Source organism: Lineus longissimus, chromosome 14, assembly GCF_910592395.1.
Source record: "Lineus longissimus chromosome 14, tnLinLong1.2, whole genome shotgun sequence".
Lineage (NCBI taxonomy): Eukaryota > Metazoa > Nemertea > Pilidiophora > Heteronemertea > Lineidae > Lineus > Lineus longissimus.
In genome coordinates this window covers 6,624,793-6,642,971 of record NC_088321.1, presented here as the reverse complement: position 1 = coordinate 6,642,971, position 18,179 = coordinate 6,624,793, and the positions used below count along the sequence as shown (strand labels likewise).

Sequence of the window (18,179 nt, the reverse complement as noted above, 5' to 3'; positions counted from 1 at the left end):
AAGACTAAGTTACTTAGTCTGGGCCAGGGGGGGGGATTTTTTGAAACATTTTAACATCACCACTTTAGTGTTTTAGCACTTTTGGCCTCGCTTGTTTACATGGATGAAGCAAAAGTTGACTGCCCATTTAGTCTTCTTGAAGGGGGGGGGGGGGGGGGGGGTCAGATCCATGACTAAGTGACTTGGTCTTTTTGGCTTCAAGATACTTTTGTGATGGCCCTGAGTTTGCATTGCAATTTGCCATCGGAAAATATACATGTATTAAATTTCAATAAATTACAATACCAGTGTGTTTTGAGTCAGTCTTCCTGGTCATTCTTTGACACTCAAAACACTTCCAAATCTCTTCATCAGGAATATCGTCTTCATGGAAGATATTGACACAAGGGAAATGGTACAGATTCCTGCACAGATCACAATGGATTGCTTTCTCCCTGAAATGAATTGGATCATCCACAATAATTGACCGGCAAGCATTACATTTACGTGCAGGCTTCCTGAACTTATTGCTGATTCATTTCTGTTTTGTTCCTGTTCTTTCTGTACCAAGAGTCTTCTTGGAAACCTCTACAGTGACTGGCACTTCTGTGCCACCTTTAACGTCTGACATGTCTGTAGCTGGTGACTGAGACACATCTGGTCCTTTTTTCAGAGACGTCTCCACGGTTTTAAAGATAAGTTCTTCAGCCAAATATTTCTTGAAGAATGTGATCAGTCCCGCCTTCATACTGAACCAGTATTCCTGGCAAAATTGAAGTGTCAGCAACAAAGAGCCATGTACAGTGAACACAAAAAAGTCGCACCACGTTTTCCCAGTAAGAACCATCTGGCCTTGAACTTGTGCATAGTATCTATGGGTTGTCTTCAAAGTTAGTTTACTATCAACTACAGTTAGAAATGGTAATTTTTCCAGAGCATCATTTGGGTCTAAATGAGCAATAGAAGAGGGACACTTGATCTCAAGAAGACCGTCGCCACAACAGCATGTAACGAGGCCATCTGGACTGCACCCCAGAAATGGATGCTGAGTATCAACCACCAAACCAGCTTCTGCCACTGATACAGCAGAGTGATTGCGTGATTTTATTTTCTCACGACCATATTTCAAACTGTAGACACTGTCATCTGGCCCAGTGTAACCCATCAGTGTTAATATCATTGGATTTGGATTCTTGCTTCTATTGCTGTCTCTTTGTGACAGTGTTTCCATCCTAGTGGAAACAGATCTAAAATTTGATGCAGTGATGCGACCTTTGCGATGAAGTTTCCAAAGATCACAACTACTTTGTCCCCTGGTTGCACATTCTAAGGCATCAACGTCTCTCTTTTGAACTGGTGTGATTGTTTTCAAAAAATCTGAACTGTTAGGAGTGGTATTACCATCTAAATAATTATCTGCATACTCCTGCATTGTTTTTACACTGGGCTTAGTGGGTAAGTTGTTGGACTTTTCTGTTGAGACGTTTGTGGACGGTCTCAGAGATGCCGTTCCAAATGCCTGTCTGTAAACTGTGTCTTCAGAGTGTCGGTTCAATGGGATGAGCTCTTCTGAAGGCAGGGCAGTATACAGACAGGCATTTGGAATGGCATCTCTGAGACCATCCACAAACGTCTCAAGCGGAATAGTTGCAGAACTACAAGGCTGGTAGTTGTGCCTTTCTGATGAATAAAACGTCTTTCGGTGCCCTGAAACAAAAGAGAATGTCATACTATTTGATGTGTTCCAACTGGATGGACATTATGTCATGAAGGTTCCCATTTTTTTTGTGGGAAATAAGATTTTTCAACTAATCGCCACTATTCTTAAACGAGTCACCCATGCCCCACCACCTCTCTACAATGTGCTGAAATGGGGGGGGGGGGGGGGCTGAGAAGTTTGTTTTAGGTCAGTATGGCACTCAAGTCAAATTTGACCTAGAAGTCTAAGTTTCCAATTCTTTTACTCTGCCTTCTTTTCAGGTATTATCTTTTTCATTTTCTTGCAGCTTTTCTAATCCTTTACCTTCTTTCATCTTGTCCTTATTCCAATCAAGAAAAAGGTCAGAAACCCTCTTGGGCTTTACCTCCGTTTTCTTTGGAGGCTGGTTCCAAGAACTGAGGAGAGAGGTGCAAGCAGGGTTGGTCTGTCCAGTTCTGATTGCTGCCTCTATCCTAAATAAAAGGCCAGCAACATGATTACATGTTCCCTGTAACTTGTAAGCTGAAGTGAAAAAGAGAATGAAGACATTTTTTTTATTTTCTCACTTTTTCATGATGCATTTCATTTCAATTATCTAGTCCTTGTCCTTCAGAGTTATTACTCCAAGTTCAAACGTTATGATTATTGGTGGCACCTACATCTGCCATTTGACTTAGCAAAGTCACAATCTGTCTTGTCTCCAGACGTTTAGGATAGATTTTGGACACCAGAGGTGCCACCAGTATGCACCCATCAGAATATGGGTCATGAACTGTGTTGCCATCTACAGTCTAATTTACAAAGTGACATTTTGAGTTGACACATCATGAGGGAAGGAAGAATACGTACCCTGCAGGGCAAGTACAGTAGCCACTGATGACTTCTCCACAGCTCTTTTTGATCAAAACCCAAACGTTATAGGGTGGTTCGGAGAGCCTTTCGGATGGGGTGCAACAATTTTTCAGAAAGCAAACGGGACTATCGGCCGATATTTGGTGGAAGAAAACTTCTTTCACCCATTGTTTTTTGAAATATCGCCAGGCCTTTCCTTCTTTGTATTCATTCAGTATCCGCTTCGTAAGGTCCTTTTCCCCGAGATGATTTTGCATCAAATAGTTGCAAATATCACTGTAAAATACTGGTGGCCACAATCGGAGTGCCTGAGATTCAGACAGCCATCCATCATTTAACTTCAATGGGTCAGGAATTTCTCTGCCATCGCTACATAATAAATTTCTGTAATCTGCTTCATTTTCTTGCAGTCGCTCTACCGCATTTTTAATGATCGGCAAATCAAGTTCATTTGCCGCAAAAACTCTAGCAACAAGTTCTTGTTTTGACCCAGATGTTTTCAGACCTCGTTTGTTGAGGAAAAGTTTCAATTCGGGTATCTTCCAGCTTGATATTAGGTCAAATGTGGACATTGTTTACAAAAAAAATGTTCGTCTGACAGCTGTCAAATTTTGACGTAAACCGGAAGTTGGGTTGATACCGCCGTCATGTGGTGGCGCCTATTGGTGAGACAACGAACTCGAGGTGGAGAACCAAGTATTGGGGCACTCATTAACAGTTGTTGTTTTATTTGATCAGTCACTTTCACCCCTACTAAAAATTGGTCTAGCGCCATCTCCTGTTGTAATGCGAAACCGCTGCTTGGGTACGCATTCAACGCAAGTTCCTGTAATGAGTCGGCATAAGCTTCATAAGTTTCATTTGAGGCCTGGACTCGCGCACGCAATTGCAGTTTATAATCTTCGCGCGTTACGTTATGAAAACGCTTGACTAAAGCTGAGCGCACGAGGGCAACAAAATGACAGCGAAACTGAAAACATTTGTTTTCAGTTGTTTTCGAAATGTTTTGCGTCTTTGTCGTGTTTGTTTCAATCACCCGCACACGGGAGACAAAATGACACGGTCACAAAAACAAGGGGTAACCATGGTTGCGCCATACGTCACACCCCCGGTCACACCCGCGTATTCCAAGATGGCGGCCGCCATGCATAACAACCGCCTGTTCTTATCGCTGTAGAGCGGCGAGGTCACCTCGAACAGGGCAGGCCTTTCCTGTCACAGCTCGACCAACCTGCCCTCGAGCTCAGTCGTCCATATTAATTCATGCAATTCCGATTCTTCATCCACAATCAACTCCATTTCGTTTAAAATTGGCGCTGCCATTTTGACCTGGCTTGGTTGGTATCACATGACGCTGAACGTCATCGTCATTGGCTAATGACGATGATGACGCAAAAAATGTTTTACGTTTCGTTGCAGTCACCCGCACACGGGCGACGTTTTGCCGAAAAACATTTTGACTAGGTCAAAAATATATTTGCATGTTTAATATTCGAAAAACTGTTTCAAAAACAAATGTTTTCGAAAAACATTTGTTTTTGTCGCTCGCAGACGGGCAACAAATTGTGAAAAAATATTTGAAAACAAAATGTTTTCAGGTTTTTTTGTCATTTTGTCGCCCGTGTGCGCTTAGCTTAACGCTGCCGTAAAATGATCGTAGGATAGTTCCACAGACAAATGTAAATTTGCTACGGCGATGTAAGCCTGATGATCTAATCTAGACAATAATTGTTGTCTACGCTCGCACTCCGATACGCGGGCCAGATCTGCAAATGTGTTGAATCTTTCCAACCAAATTCTGAAATTCTGGTTTACCATATAATTCGTTGGTGCCTGTACCTTTGCGGCACTTCTGTTACTCATAATACGGGTTGGCTGCGCATTATCCAATTTGTTTAAAATATTGGAAAACGCAGACACCAACGCACCTACAGCGGCATCCGATGCGAGTAGTATAGAACACCCACTCCTGGCCCTTAGGTCATTTCGAGTCACAATCAACCTAGGATAACTCAGTCAACTCTACTAACACAACTCTGACTCAATTATCCTACTACGATACTTTCCAACAACTCTGACTCAAACAAACCCCATTCTTGACTCTGACTAAAGAATCCCACAGCTCACAAAATGTCATAAATGTCATAATTTTCATAAAATCAAAAAATCAAAATTTTACAAATTTCATAATTTTCTCTTATAATAAAAAGATGTTTCTGACAAACGAAGATTTAGAATCAAGAATTACAAATTCTACAAATTATATAAAATTCAAAGATTTGCCAACTAACATATTTGGTACAAAATTATTGAATTTGTAACTATACCAACAAAACAAGGTGAAGCTACAATTCTCAATCTCATAGATTCAGGCAATAATGAAAAACCAGTATGGGCTACTTCAGTAATAAAGAAGAAAATTCATTCTGAACATAATTACATAAAATCAACTGGTTTGATAACAACAAAGAATGGTAAGAATTTCTACAACTTCGATCTTGTTGTTTAATAAAATGACTCGAAACCAACTGGTCTCCAAATTTGGAGATCAGTCACATCTGAGTTACTGATTTTATAGAGTCTTTTCAACTCTATAAAGTCAGTTATCTCATTACTTTTGTCACAAACGCTTTAAAAGCCCATACATATTTCTATGATGAATTTGTAGTCATTTCAGATACTTGATAAGCTAACGTTTCCTTCTCTTGAATAATCAGTTCAAATTCACTTGCTGATATATGATCATTATTGATTGATTTTGATACTAAATTATTGATTGAATTTAAACAAGATTTATTCTTAGTCATAATAGTATAATGTTTTTTTGTCTTTTTCTTCAATTGAGGTAAAACAATTTTTCCACTTTATCCAAGGATTGTACAAAATATAGAGACATGTATAGTCACTACATTTGTAATAACACCTCCAGCTCCAATACTTCCAATAGTTATTCCAGCTATAAAAAACGTGGTTTCAAACCAATGTATAATACTTGAAGCTTTTTTATATTTACAATATAATTTTGACCTCTTATTTATTTCTAATTCTAATTGAGATATCAATTCTTGTATCTTTTCATATCTAAATTCATCTTGTTCAGGAATTCCATCTGTGTTGTCCATTTATTTTAGTATTATTATTTTTCGAATAGAATATCAATAGTACAAGGTGTGTCAAATTCAATCATGTCATCATTATGATTTTTTATATCAATTTTCACAAATGTATGATCATATTGATCTATAATTACTTTTTCCTTAGATCGATATTCATGGATATCTCCATATTGTTTTCCTTTTGGAATAAAGGTTGACACAATATCACTTCTCTTTCCATTAAATAAATTCTGTCTAGTATCAACCAAATTACAACATAGTCTATATTGATGGTGTGGTAAAAATTTAGGATATGTCACTCCAGTTATAGTTTTCCTCGTATAACCACCATTACATCTTAATCCAAGAAATTCACATAAAGTTCTATGAAAAATTGGGGCAAAGTTTTCATTATTTAATTTAATTTGTATCCACCCTCTCTCTTTTAAATAGATTATATCTATAGCTTCATCAAGCCCTTTTTCAACAAGTGATTTTTGTATAAATTCATTATAAGTTTGAGGTGTGTAAAACCCATCAGGTATAGCTATACTATCTTGACTTTCTATTTTATTACCCTTAATAATAGCATATCTTAGATAATTATTATGAAGATTTCCTGATACATTATAGTATGTTGCAGGTATAATTGCCTTTATAATTTTAATGGTTTTATACTTGTGAATAGGAATGTCTAAATGACATTCAAACGTGTTATATAGACGAACATTCATGTTTTATTTATTATAATAATATGATGCTCTTTTTTTAAGTGTTTCTGAATGTTTATATAATGTAACAACTACAAATATAACAATTGTAGCTATCACAAGAATAAGATGTTCTGCCAATATTCCTATTACACTAGCTGCTGCTTTTAAAATAGTTGAGATAATCGATCCAATAATTCCAGGTAAAACAGCTAATGCTTTTATTCCTAATGATTTTAACCAATCTCTGAATTTAAGTAAATTCGCTTTAATTTTACTTGGAGGTTTATCTGGTTTTGGTTCTGACTTATCTTTTCCTGTAATTTTGCTAGTTACATTTTCAACAATTTTTCCAATAGTTGCACCAATTGCAGAAATAGCCATAATCACAGCTGAAACAATAGAGGCAATTCTCACCCCTTTTAATTTAAATAATGCCTTAATTCTTTCTCCTATAGGTTTAGAAGAATCATTAACTGTTTCTATTCTTTGATAAGCTATTTTTCTTGAAACATTTCTAATTTTTTCTTTTAAAAATTCTTTTGTTCTCTTAAACCTTTCTCCAACTTCATCTTTGATTTCTATCAACTTTTCTTTGAAACTTCTCAATTTTTTATAATCTTTTTTAAGTAAAGGCTCATTTTCATCAGAAACAGTTTCATCAATGTCAAAATAGTCATTTCTATAATTTTAGTAATATTTTCATTTGCTAATGTAACTACATTTGATCCATCCATATCAGTTTCTTTTTCTAGATCTAATATTTTAGGCTCAGCAGTCATTGATTTCATTGGAACTCTTTCAGCTCCAGCAGGTGTTGGTTCAACAACATCTTTACCAAAAATTGGTTCAAATTCATTCAAAAAAGCTTTTGGTAAATTTTTAAGCAAATTGCCTTCTTGTGTTGTCACTTTATATTTTTTGACATTTCCATCTTTATCTGCATTTGTATAGTCAATATACCATGTATTTTTTCCATCTTTAATTACGTGATCGAAAAAGGTCAATGTCTTTTGGTATAAGTTTTTTCTCTAACATTTTGTCTAGTAAAAAATCATATGCTAGCTCATGTACACTACTTCTTCCACCTTGTCTTGTAGGCATATCAGGATCTAATTGTTGAGTTATTGGATCATAATTATTTATTTGATCATAATTATTTATTTGCGCTTGTTCATTCACAATTTCTTCTTCTTGTGCTTGTTCATTCACAATTCCTTCTTCTTGTGCTTGTTCATTCACAATTTCATCTTGTACATTATTGTCAAATATTGGGTTATCAATTTCCATTTATTTAAACAAATTTTTGTATTAATGGTGGTAATACAGCACCTGCAATAACTGAGCTTGTAATAAATGTTTTTTCATATTTTTTCTGTTGATCTGATTTTGTATAAAAAAATCATTTAATGTAGGTCTGGAATTAACAGACTGATACATTCTCATTGAATCACCCATATGCATAAAATCTCGTTTAGATATTTGTTCCTTTCTTCTTTGTTGAGCTAAATAGTCTAAATGTTGTAACCTTTTTTCACTCCATTCTTTTTGTGTCTTACTTAATTCTTCCATAGCTATATTATGTCTATGTATTTCTTCTAATGATCCATTTTTATCTAATTTATGAAATATTGCTGAACCACCTGTGAATGCTACAGCGTTAGCAATAGCTCCACCTATCATCATGCCTATTGTTGCTAATGCCATTTATTATATATAATAAATGAGGCGTAGAAATAAATATACACCATTCTATACGAATACTAATACACTAATGAGACATGCTGTAACTAAAGCTAAAAAAGATACATCAGTCAAAGTTGAGAAAAAAGATACGCCTTTTTCTGCAATTAACAAAACAGAGGATACACCTATTTCAACAATTAACAAATCAGTTAAAACAGAGAAAAAAGTACATCTTTTAGAAAACTTTCCAAATTATAATAAATATAATCCTACTATAAGTTATCCTATTACATACAAAGACAATCCTATTACAAAAGATCCATTTTTACATTTAAATATTCAAGTAACCTCTAATCAACATTTCACATTAAATACTGTTGATCTTTTTCCAAACAAAGAAAGACCTAAAGTTTTTACTACTTATGATCAAGTTAAAAAGTACATTTCAAATTCAACTATGGATAACTGGAAAAATCAATTAAAATTTGCTATCTATTGTGCGACATCAGGTTGTGGTGTAAGTTGGGTTGATCATATTCAACATAAAAACCCATATGTTAGAAGCATATTTAGGTTTCATGTCTATTTCACAATTAGAAAAAAATTACATCAACTGAAAATAGCATTACCTGGTAATCCAGCTTTTAGCTCAACTAAGAATTCTTACAATAATTTAACTTATGAAAAGTTAAAACTTGAGTTTGGTTCAGTAGAGTTAAATTATTTCAAATCTGGTAAAATAAATGTTTCATATATTACAATGAGTGGTGCACATTATTTATTAAATCCACATAAATTTCCATTCAACAAAGATAAGCATGGTTGGGTTGACGCAGATTGGAGTCATTTATATACTGACAATCTTACTTTCATAAATTCTGGACAAATTTTATACCATTAAATGGTAAAGGATTAACTAAAGCTGGTATTAGTAGAATAAATGAATCAATTAGAACATATGTCTATTGTATATTAGGATCACAAGCTATGACAAGACATGATATTGTAGGAGATACTGGTTTATCATTTGATACACAAAAACAATTTCAAACATTGGTTGAAGATGCAATTCAAGGTCAAACATTAGTTGATTCTATTGAAACATTTCAACAAACATTACAGCATAGTATTTTAAGTAAATCAATTCAATCTTATCAATATGCTTTACAACAAACCAATAGTAGACTTGATTTTGCTATTGGTCCAGATTTACAACTCATTCCATCAGATATGAGATTACATATAGGAACTAATACTGGATATAATAATGCAATTGTAACAGCTAAATCATGGATGACATTTGGAATTAATAATGTCAATAAACCAGTTAAAAGAGACATAAGTGAACCACATGATAACACAAATGTAAATCAGTATCCAGATAAAGAAGTTACACCAGTCAAAGTTGAGAAAAAAGATACGCTTTTTTCGGCAATTAACAAAACAGATGAAAATTTAACATATACAGTAGGAATAATGTATGTGATAGGAATGTTATCATATATGTTTTTGTAACAAACTAATTTTTTTTTGTTATAATAAATATGGAAAATGAACAAGAGAAAGTTGAAAAAGTAACAAAAACTAAAAATCCAGGAGAGACTTTATATGTTATAATGCCTCAATTGGAAGAAAAAGATGAAAAATTAAAATACACACTAGGAATAATGGCTGTAGCAGGAATTTTATCATATATATTGTAACAAACTAATCAATTTTTTATAAAATTTCTAATTTTAAAATTGGAAGGGGACCGACCCCCTTGCCATATTTTTATAAAATTTCTAATTTTTTTTGTTATAATAAATATGAATCATGGACGATATCTTGATACTTATCGCACAAAGCGAACCGCAAATGGACTCAAAGCAGAAAGGAGTCATGAAGTAATCACACATAATCCAAATAGTGTTAATCCAGGAGAGATGTTAAAATGAGAGATGTTAAAATGCCTCAATTGGAAAAAGATAGGTTGATTGTACCAAATACATTGAAATTAACATTTGAGTTGAAATGTACACCAGCAGATGCTGGATTTGTAAACAATATAACTAGAAATGTAATAAAACAGAAAGAGATTAAATTAGGTGGATATCCTATAAAAGATGTCAGAAATTGTTATGTATATGAAACATATAAAGATCTATAGATGACTGATAAACAAAGAAAGAATAAATATCTAGAAAATGGAGATCAACGAACTGCAATTGAAAATAAAATGACTGATCTTAAACATATATACAAAATCCCACTTGAATTTGAAATGTTTGATGATCAACTACCTTTTTATCCATATTCTATATTAGAAACATTAGAATATAATTTAACATTTAATGATGCTAAATATGTTGTAAAAGGTGTTGTTGCAGATAGATCATACACTGTTAAAAATATTCAACTAGAATATGAAACAATTCTAGACACTCAATTGGCTCAAGAAATTGATGGATATTATCAACAAGCTTATTCTTGGTTATTTGACCATGTGCATTGGTTGAAAACACAAGCTACAGGAAAAGATAAGACTATGAATATTAACATTGATGTCAATAGACGAAGTGCAACTGGAATAGTTGTTTTCTTTCAAAAATCATTTACTGAATATGAATCAGAAAGCACATCCTATCAGAATCCAGTAATTAAAAATGTATTAATTACAGCAGAAGGTCTTAGTCATTATGTATACAAAGCAGGTATGAAATCTCATCATCTATGGCCTGAAGCAAAACGATTCTTTTCAAATGAAACAGATAAAGATAGTGAAAAGATTGATATGGATGCTATTGAATTTTATACCAATGATAAATATGCACTTGTAATTGACTTGAGATCTACACAAGATTCTACACAACATGGAACAGGAAAACATCTGAGTAATGTTAAACATGGAATGCAGATAGAAATTGAACGAGATACAGATACAGAATATAATATGATGGTGTTTGTTGTATCGGATGGAAGAGTTGATGTACAAAATAGAAGGTTGGTAGAAATTCGTCATCAAATAAATGAATGGAATAAATGAATTTAAATGGTGTGAACCTCCTTTTAATATGTTAGTATGTGGGATGACTGATTGTGGAAAAACATATTATATTCTAGATCTATTAGAACACGAATTTAAAGATAAATTCGATTCAATTGTTATATTTTGTCCAACTATAATTATGAATAAAACATATCATAGAAACTGGCTAACAAAAGATGATAGTGTTGTCATATATTCACCTGAAAAAGTAGTAACTGATTTAGATGCTTGTTTAAAAGATTGTATTGATCGATTTAAAAGTGAAGATTCTCAAACATTATTCATAATAGATGACTGTGCGAATCTATGGTCAACAAAAAATAAATGTACTCAATTAACTGCACTTGCTTTTCATGGACGACATTCTAATATATCTGTATGGTTATTAAGTCAGAAATATAATGCAATTTGTAAAGATTATAGAGAAAATTGTAAACACATGGTTATGCATATTATGAATGATCAAAATGTAATAGAGCAATTATTTAAAGAAAATATGTGTTTGCCAATGAAAGAGAAAGAAAATATTATTCAACATTTAAATAAAAATAAACGATTGATAATGCGCAGGAACTTTCCATTCAGTTTCTCACTTTTATAAAAAATTTCTAATTTTAAAATGGCAAGGGGGTCCCCTTGCTATATTTTATAAAATTTCGTTATAATAAATATGGATCTAATTGATAAATCAGAATTTCCTATTGTTGAAGTTGAACAAGAAATCAATGATACAGATAGAAAGCGAAATGAATTAATTTCCCTTTATCAAAGCGGATTATTGCCAAAATTAGGCGTAAAAACATCAGAATCATCTATTAAAAAAGCGAATGTGAAAAATATTGAAAAATTGTATAGCGAATATGAAATTAAATACAATACACAAATTGCAGATGATTTAGTATGTAATTTATTATATGGATATACACAAGGTATTAAATATTTGTGTCCTAATTTAAATCAAGAAAGATTACATAATAAAATAAATAATTCATTATTAACAATGAAAAAAAAACAACTAGGAAGTTTCATCAATCCAACATTCTTAGCTGTTGGTACATTAATGGCAAACACTTCACAAGAAGTTATCAGTTCAAAACTTGAAACAATTCCTGAAGCTATTGAAATTTAATATATATATTTATACATTAATTATATAAATGTATAAAGGTATATTTCTACTTAACATGGCCAGTTTAATTGTTTAAACATTTTTTCATGGTTTTCATAAGTAGCTGTTTTTCTAATAGTTGTATTAAGATGATACTCCATTAAATATTGAATAATTAATTTATTTAGCCAAGAAATTCTTTCTCTTTGGTTCAATGGATGAGTCACGATTTTTCCATTTTAGTACAAGATCATCATAATCTTGCTCCATTTTATTGATTACATCTTCAGGTATCTTCTTTTCTAATAATAAATTAGTAAAATTAATTTTTGGACAATATTTAGGTTGATTCACATAGTAATCCAAATTTACAAATCCAGCATCAGATTGTTTATCTGAGTGAACACTATTAATAAAAGGAGAATCTGGGAAATTGTCTTCAGATCCACATTCATCACATATTAAATAAGTATTGTGAAATGATTTAATATACTTATTTGTAATTTTACCATGGCGTAAACAATCAATACAATGCCATTTTCTAGCGTATAATGATATACCATAATTGTTGGCTATTTCCAATTGTGCATATATATCATCAGTTTCTTCAATATTTTGTTTATAAAAGATTAATTCCAACCCTTCTAACTCTTTACATGCTTTATCATATACTTCATTCACATCATTAAATTCAACAGATTTATTTTCAACTTCAACATCAACATTTTCAACTTCTTTTTGCTTTGTCAATTTCTTTGTCAATTTCTTTGTCAACTTCTTTCTCAACTCAATCACTTCATTTTCAACTTCTTTCTCAACTTCTTTTTCAACTTCTTTTTGCTTTGTCATTTTCTTTGTCAATTTCTTTGTCAACTTCTTTCTCAACTCAATAACTTCATTTTCAACTTCTTTCTCAACTTCTTTTTCAACTTCTTTTTCAATTTCTTTTTCAACTTCTTTTTCAGCTTCTTTCTCAATTTCTTTTTCAATTATTTTCCTTAAATCCCATGATAAACAATCTAATTGTATGTCTTGTAACAACATTTTATTTATAGAAAAAAGATATTTTAGTTAAATCTACAACGCTGCAACGCTGCAATGCAGCATCGGACTGTAAAAGACTGTAAACGGACTGTAAAAGACTGTAAACGGACTGTACAGGACTGTAAAAGACTGTAAAACAACTGTACAATGGAAATAAACAACTGTACAATGGAAAAAAACAACTGTACAATGGAAAAAAACAACTGTACAATGGAAATTTTTTGTTATAATAAATATGGAAAATGAACAAGAGAAAGTTGAAAAAGTTGAGAAAGTTGAAAAAGTAACAAAACCTAAAAATCCAAGTAGAGTTAAATTTATGTCAGATTTAAATAAGAAAAAGGAACTAAATAGTACAACTGTAACAAGCACAAATCAAACTTATGTTATAGTTGGTACATTAATAGCAATAGCAATTGTATCATCAATAATTAATTACAAGTCATTTGACACGAAGAAAGAAGTTGAGAAAGTTGAAAAAGTTGAAAAAGAAGCTAAATTTACAGATTTTTAATTTTATAAAATTTCTAATTTTAAAATGGTAAGGGGGTCCCCTTGCTATATTTTATAAAATTTCTATTTTTTTTTGTTATAATAAATATGACGACTAAACCTGTTGTGACAACTGCAAGTAACGAATGGATGTCTCGTAGAACTGAGAGTAATATTGTAAATACAATTTATCATGCATCTATACTGTCAGGATTGACAGTTGGATATAGTATGCTTGGAAAAAAGATATTAAGATTTGATGTAGGTGATCCATCTAAGGCTGATGTGACTAAAGCATTAAAATTGGCTGTGGCTGTAAGTGCAGCTGCTTTTACAAGAGATTGGCTTGTTAAAATGGGATTGCCTGATAATATTATGAAAGCATAATTAATATTTATAAAATGTCTAATTTTAAAATGGCAAGGGGGTCCCCTTGTAACATTTTATAAAATTTCTATTTTTTATAAAATAAATGGAAACTGAATGGAAAAAATATGGATATCCTAGTCCATTAAAATTTTATAAAATTATGAAGAAAATTAATTCAGATGTTACATTTGAACAAATTGATCAATTTGTAAAACAACAAAGAAGTTATCAATTACATAAAAAGACAACTAAACATATTCAAGGTCATATTGTTGCTTATCATGAAAATGCTTTATGGTTTATGGATTTGTTAGATATGTCAAATTATTCTAGACAAAACAAAGGTTATAAATGGATATTATTATGTATTGATACGTTTACTAGAAAAGCCTATGCTAGTGCTTTGAAAAATAAAACAAAATTCGAAGTGAAACAAGGCTTTGAAAACATTTATAACGATGAAAAAGATATAAATTTAATTATTACAGATTCTGGAAATGAATTTTTAAACAAACCTGTACAAGACTTATTGAAAGGATTAAATATTAGGCATGACACAGTTGAAATAGGAGACCATTATGCATTAGGACTGATTGATAGATTATCTAGAACAATTAAAGATATAATATTTAAAGATTTTACAGAAAAAAATAGTGTTGTATGGTATGATAAATTAAAGGATTATTTATATGCTTACAATAATAGGCCTCACAGAGGAATTTTGGGATATACTCCAAATGAAGCTAATCAACATTCAACAGAATTAGTTGAATTAAATACAAAGAAAAGTAAACCAGTTGAACACAATTTTAAAATAAATGATACAGTTATAAGAAATTGAGTAAACCTACATTTAGTAAAGGCTACAAACAGATTTGGTCTAATAGACAATACACCATTAAAAATTTGATTGGAATTTATGCTATTTTAAACAATGATGATAAAGTTAGACTAGATGATCTTCAGAAAACTATTGCTATAAAAGATGTTGATAATGAAGTTGAAAAGATTGATAAAGAAGTTAAAGTTGAAAATATAATTAAACATAAAGAAGGCTTAGCTCAGGACAATATAATTGAAACAAGATTGAGAAGTAAATAATAATTTTATAGGGTTAAAACTCTATAAAATGCTTACTAATGTGTTAATTCAATCAAAAGTGAAACTAATATTCGGTCTGGAGTAAAAAATGATATAGTATCTCTTACTCTTAATTTGATTTTATCCCAAAAATTTACCTCTATTGCATTTCGAAATCTATATAATATACCAGCACCTAACTTACGGTTATTGATAAAAATAGAATCCTTTTTTGTACCATTGATAAAAATGTTAAGGTAAAATTGCCTAAAAAAATTAGTTATAACACTCACTTTTACAATCTTACCTGGAAACATAACATTTTTCACAGCTGTTTCAGCTAGAATTAAAATGCAAGTTTTATCAGAAGCCACCAGATGGCACTCTACAGGCAGGTGCGACACCAAAGTGTTTATTGCTATCCCAATAAACATCCCAGTTCCTCACCCCAGACGGCTTTCGGAAGGTGCAAGGATTACAAAATAGGCCTGAATTCACCCATGTTTGGCCCTCAGTTTTGCTGTAGTAATTAGGATTATATGTATTGATTAGGATCAACTTGGCGTGAACCAAGTTTTGTGTATTATATTGCGGCTGCCATCTTGAATAGTAGGCCTGGGCCAGCATTGCAAAGTTAGCTAAATGATGACTTTGATGGCACTTTTCTGTGCAAACATTGATGATTGTTTACACTCCCTTTATGGTTCATGAAATGCCCTAGATCTTCACAAAATGACAATTATATCCACGGTTTCTAACTTAGCTATGTATTTTTATGATAAAATGGACTTTTCCCGGAAAAAAGATTAATTCACTGGGTCGTCCGTTTTACTGATTGCCTATATTCCTCGATGTATTATTCTCTCATCAGTGATGGTATCAGTATACTGTTATAAATCTGATGAAATTCTTTAGCAAATGAAGATTAAACCTGATAGATGTGTGGGGGTTAAACATGATGACTGGATGTACCTTGTGTTCAAAATCACAACTAAACCTGCCTTCATCCTACTACACTATGCTTGCTGAAGACTATGTCAGTATGATGTAAACTGTAGACATATGCACAATCTGCCTTCTTACTACACTGAGGATCAAATAATCAGTAGGGAAGTTGTGATGCAGACTGTACTTAAGACCAAATTAGTATAGAAGTTATGATGCAAACTGAAGACGTGTCCCTAAAAACTGGATAGGGACATCTCATAACCAATATCGTTGACGAGGGATGTGACCTTCTCGATCGGTGTCCCTGAATGAAGACGGGACTAGGGACATCTCATAACCAATATCATTGACGAGGGATGTGACCGTTTCGATCGGTGTCCTTGAATGAAGACGGGACTAGGGACATCTCATAACCAATATCATTGACAAGGGATGTGACTGCTCGATCGGTGTCACTGAATGAAGATGGGACGAGGGACATCTCATAACCAATATCATTGACGAGGGATGTGACTGCTCGATCGGTGTCACTGAATGAAGACGGGACTAGGGACATCTCATAGCCAATATCATTGACGAGGGATGTGACCGTCTCGATCGGTGTCCCTGAATGAAGACGGGACTAGGTACATCTCATAACCAATATCATTGACGAGGGATGTGACTGCTCGATCGGTGTCACTGAATGAAGACGGGAATAGGGACATCTCATAGCCAATATCATTGACGAGGGATGTAACCGTCTCGATCGGTGTCCCTGAATGAAGACGGGACTAGGGAATCTCATAACCAATATCATTGACGAGGGATGTAACCGTCTTGATCGGTGTCCCTGAATGAAGACGGGACTAGGGACATCTCATAGCCAATATCATTGACGAGGGATGTGACCGTCTCGATCGGTGTCCCTGAATGAAGACGGAACTAGGGACATCTCATAACCAATATCATTGACGAGGGATGTGACCGTTTCGATCGGTGTCCTTGAATGAAGACGGGACTAGGGACATCTCATAACCAATATCATTGACGAGGGATGTGACTGCTCGATCGGTGTCACTGAATGAAGACGGGACGAGGGACATCTCATAACCAATATCATTGACGAGGGATGTGACTGCTCGATCGGTGTCACTGAATGAAGACGGGACTAGGTAAATCTCATAGCCAATATCATTGACGAGGGATGTGACCGTCTCGATCGGTGTCCCTGAATGAAGACGGGACTAGGGACATCTCATAACCAATATCATTGACGAGGGATGTGAATGCTCGATCGGTGTCACTGAATGAAGACGGGACTAGGGACATCTTATAGCCAATATCATTGACGAGGGATGTGACCGTCTCAATCGGTGTCCCTGAATGAAGACGGGACTAGGGACATCTCATAACCAATATCATTGACGAGGGATGTAACCGTCTCGATCGGTGTCCCTGAATGAAGACGGGACTAGGGACATCTCATAGCCAATATCATTGACAAGGGGTGTGACCTTCTCGATCGGTGTCCCTGAATGAAGACGGGACGAGGGACATCTCTTAGCCAATATCATTGACGCGGACGAGGGATGTGACCGTCTCGATCGGTGTCCCCGAATGAAGACGGGACTAGTGTGATGAATGGCATCACAGGCCTTTGTGTTAGGCCTGAGTTGTTGGCCTTATTAGTTTTATTTATTCATAATTTGTCTGGTTAGGCTGAATGTGTAACTGGTATTTCAGTCATATTATTACATGTTAATTTAGACCTTTGGCTTGAGTGTGTTGAATAGGACTTTGGTAACTTCAGGACGTTGTGTGATTACTCATGGACATAGACTTATATAACTCTTGGGTTCATTAGTTGGAGCTGGACTGGGTGTGGGCAGTTCCTGGCTGGCCTCTGTAAGGAGAAGTTGTACATCATACGTGCAGAACTCAATTCCGTTTGACCAACGTGGTCGTCATTCCTGGTGGAATGTGAACCGGCTGTGTGTCGGAGAGTCGTGGTGTTCTCACCTGTTATTTGCGTCCAGCCGCGGGTTGGAGCGCCTTGGCATTGCTGCCATCGTGTCGGCGAACCGTGAGTTGGCTTTGCGGCCAAGGT

General features: G+C 33.9%; 2 protein-coding genes across 2 annotated transcripts in view; one reads left to right on the top strand and one right to left on the bottom strand.

Moving 5' to 3' along the window:
• Positions 1–18,179, top strand: part of LOC135499222 (uncharacterized) — a 407,058-nt gene that overhangs the window by 268,490 nt on the left and 120,389 nt on the right. The window lies entirely within an intron of this gene.
• Positions 2,500–3,102, bottom strand: LOC135499174 (uncharacterized). The gene has a single exon (XM_064789841.1). It carries the CDS (start codon positions 3,100–3,102, stop codon positions 2,503–2,505), a length of 600 nt encoding a protein of 199 aa, XP_064645911.1. The 3' UTR covers positions 2,500–2,502.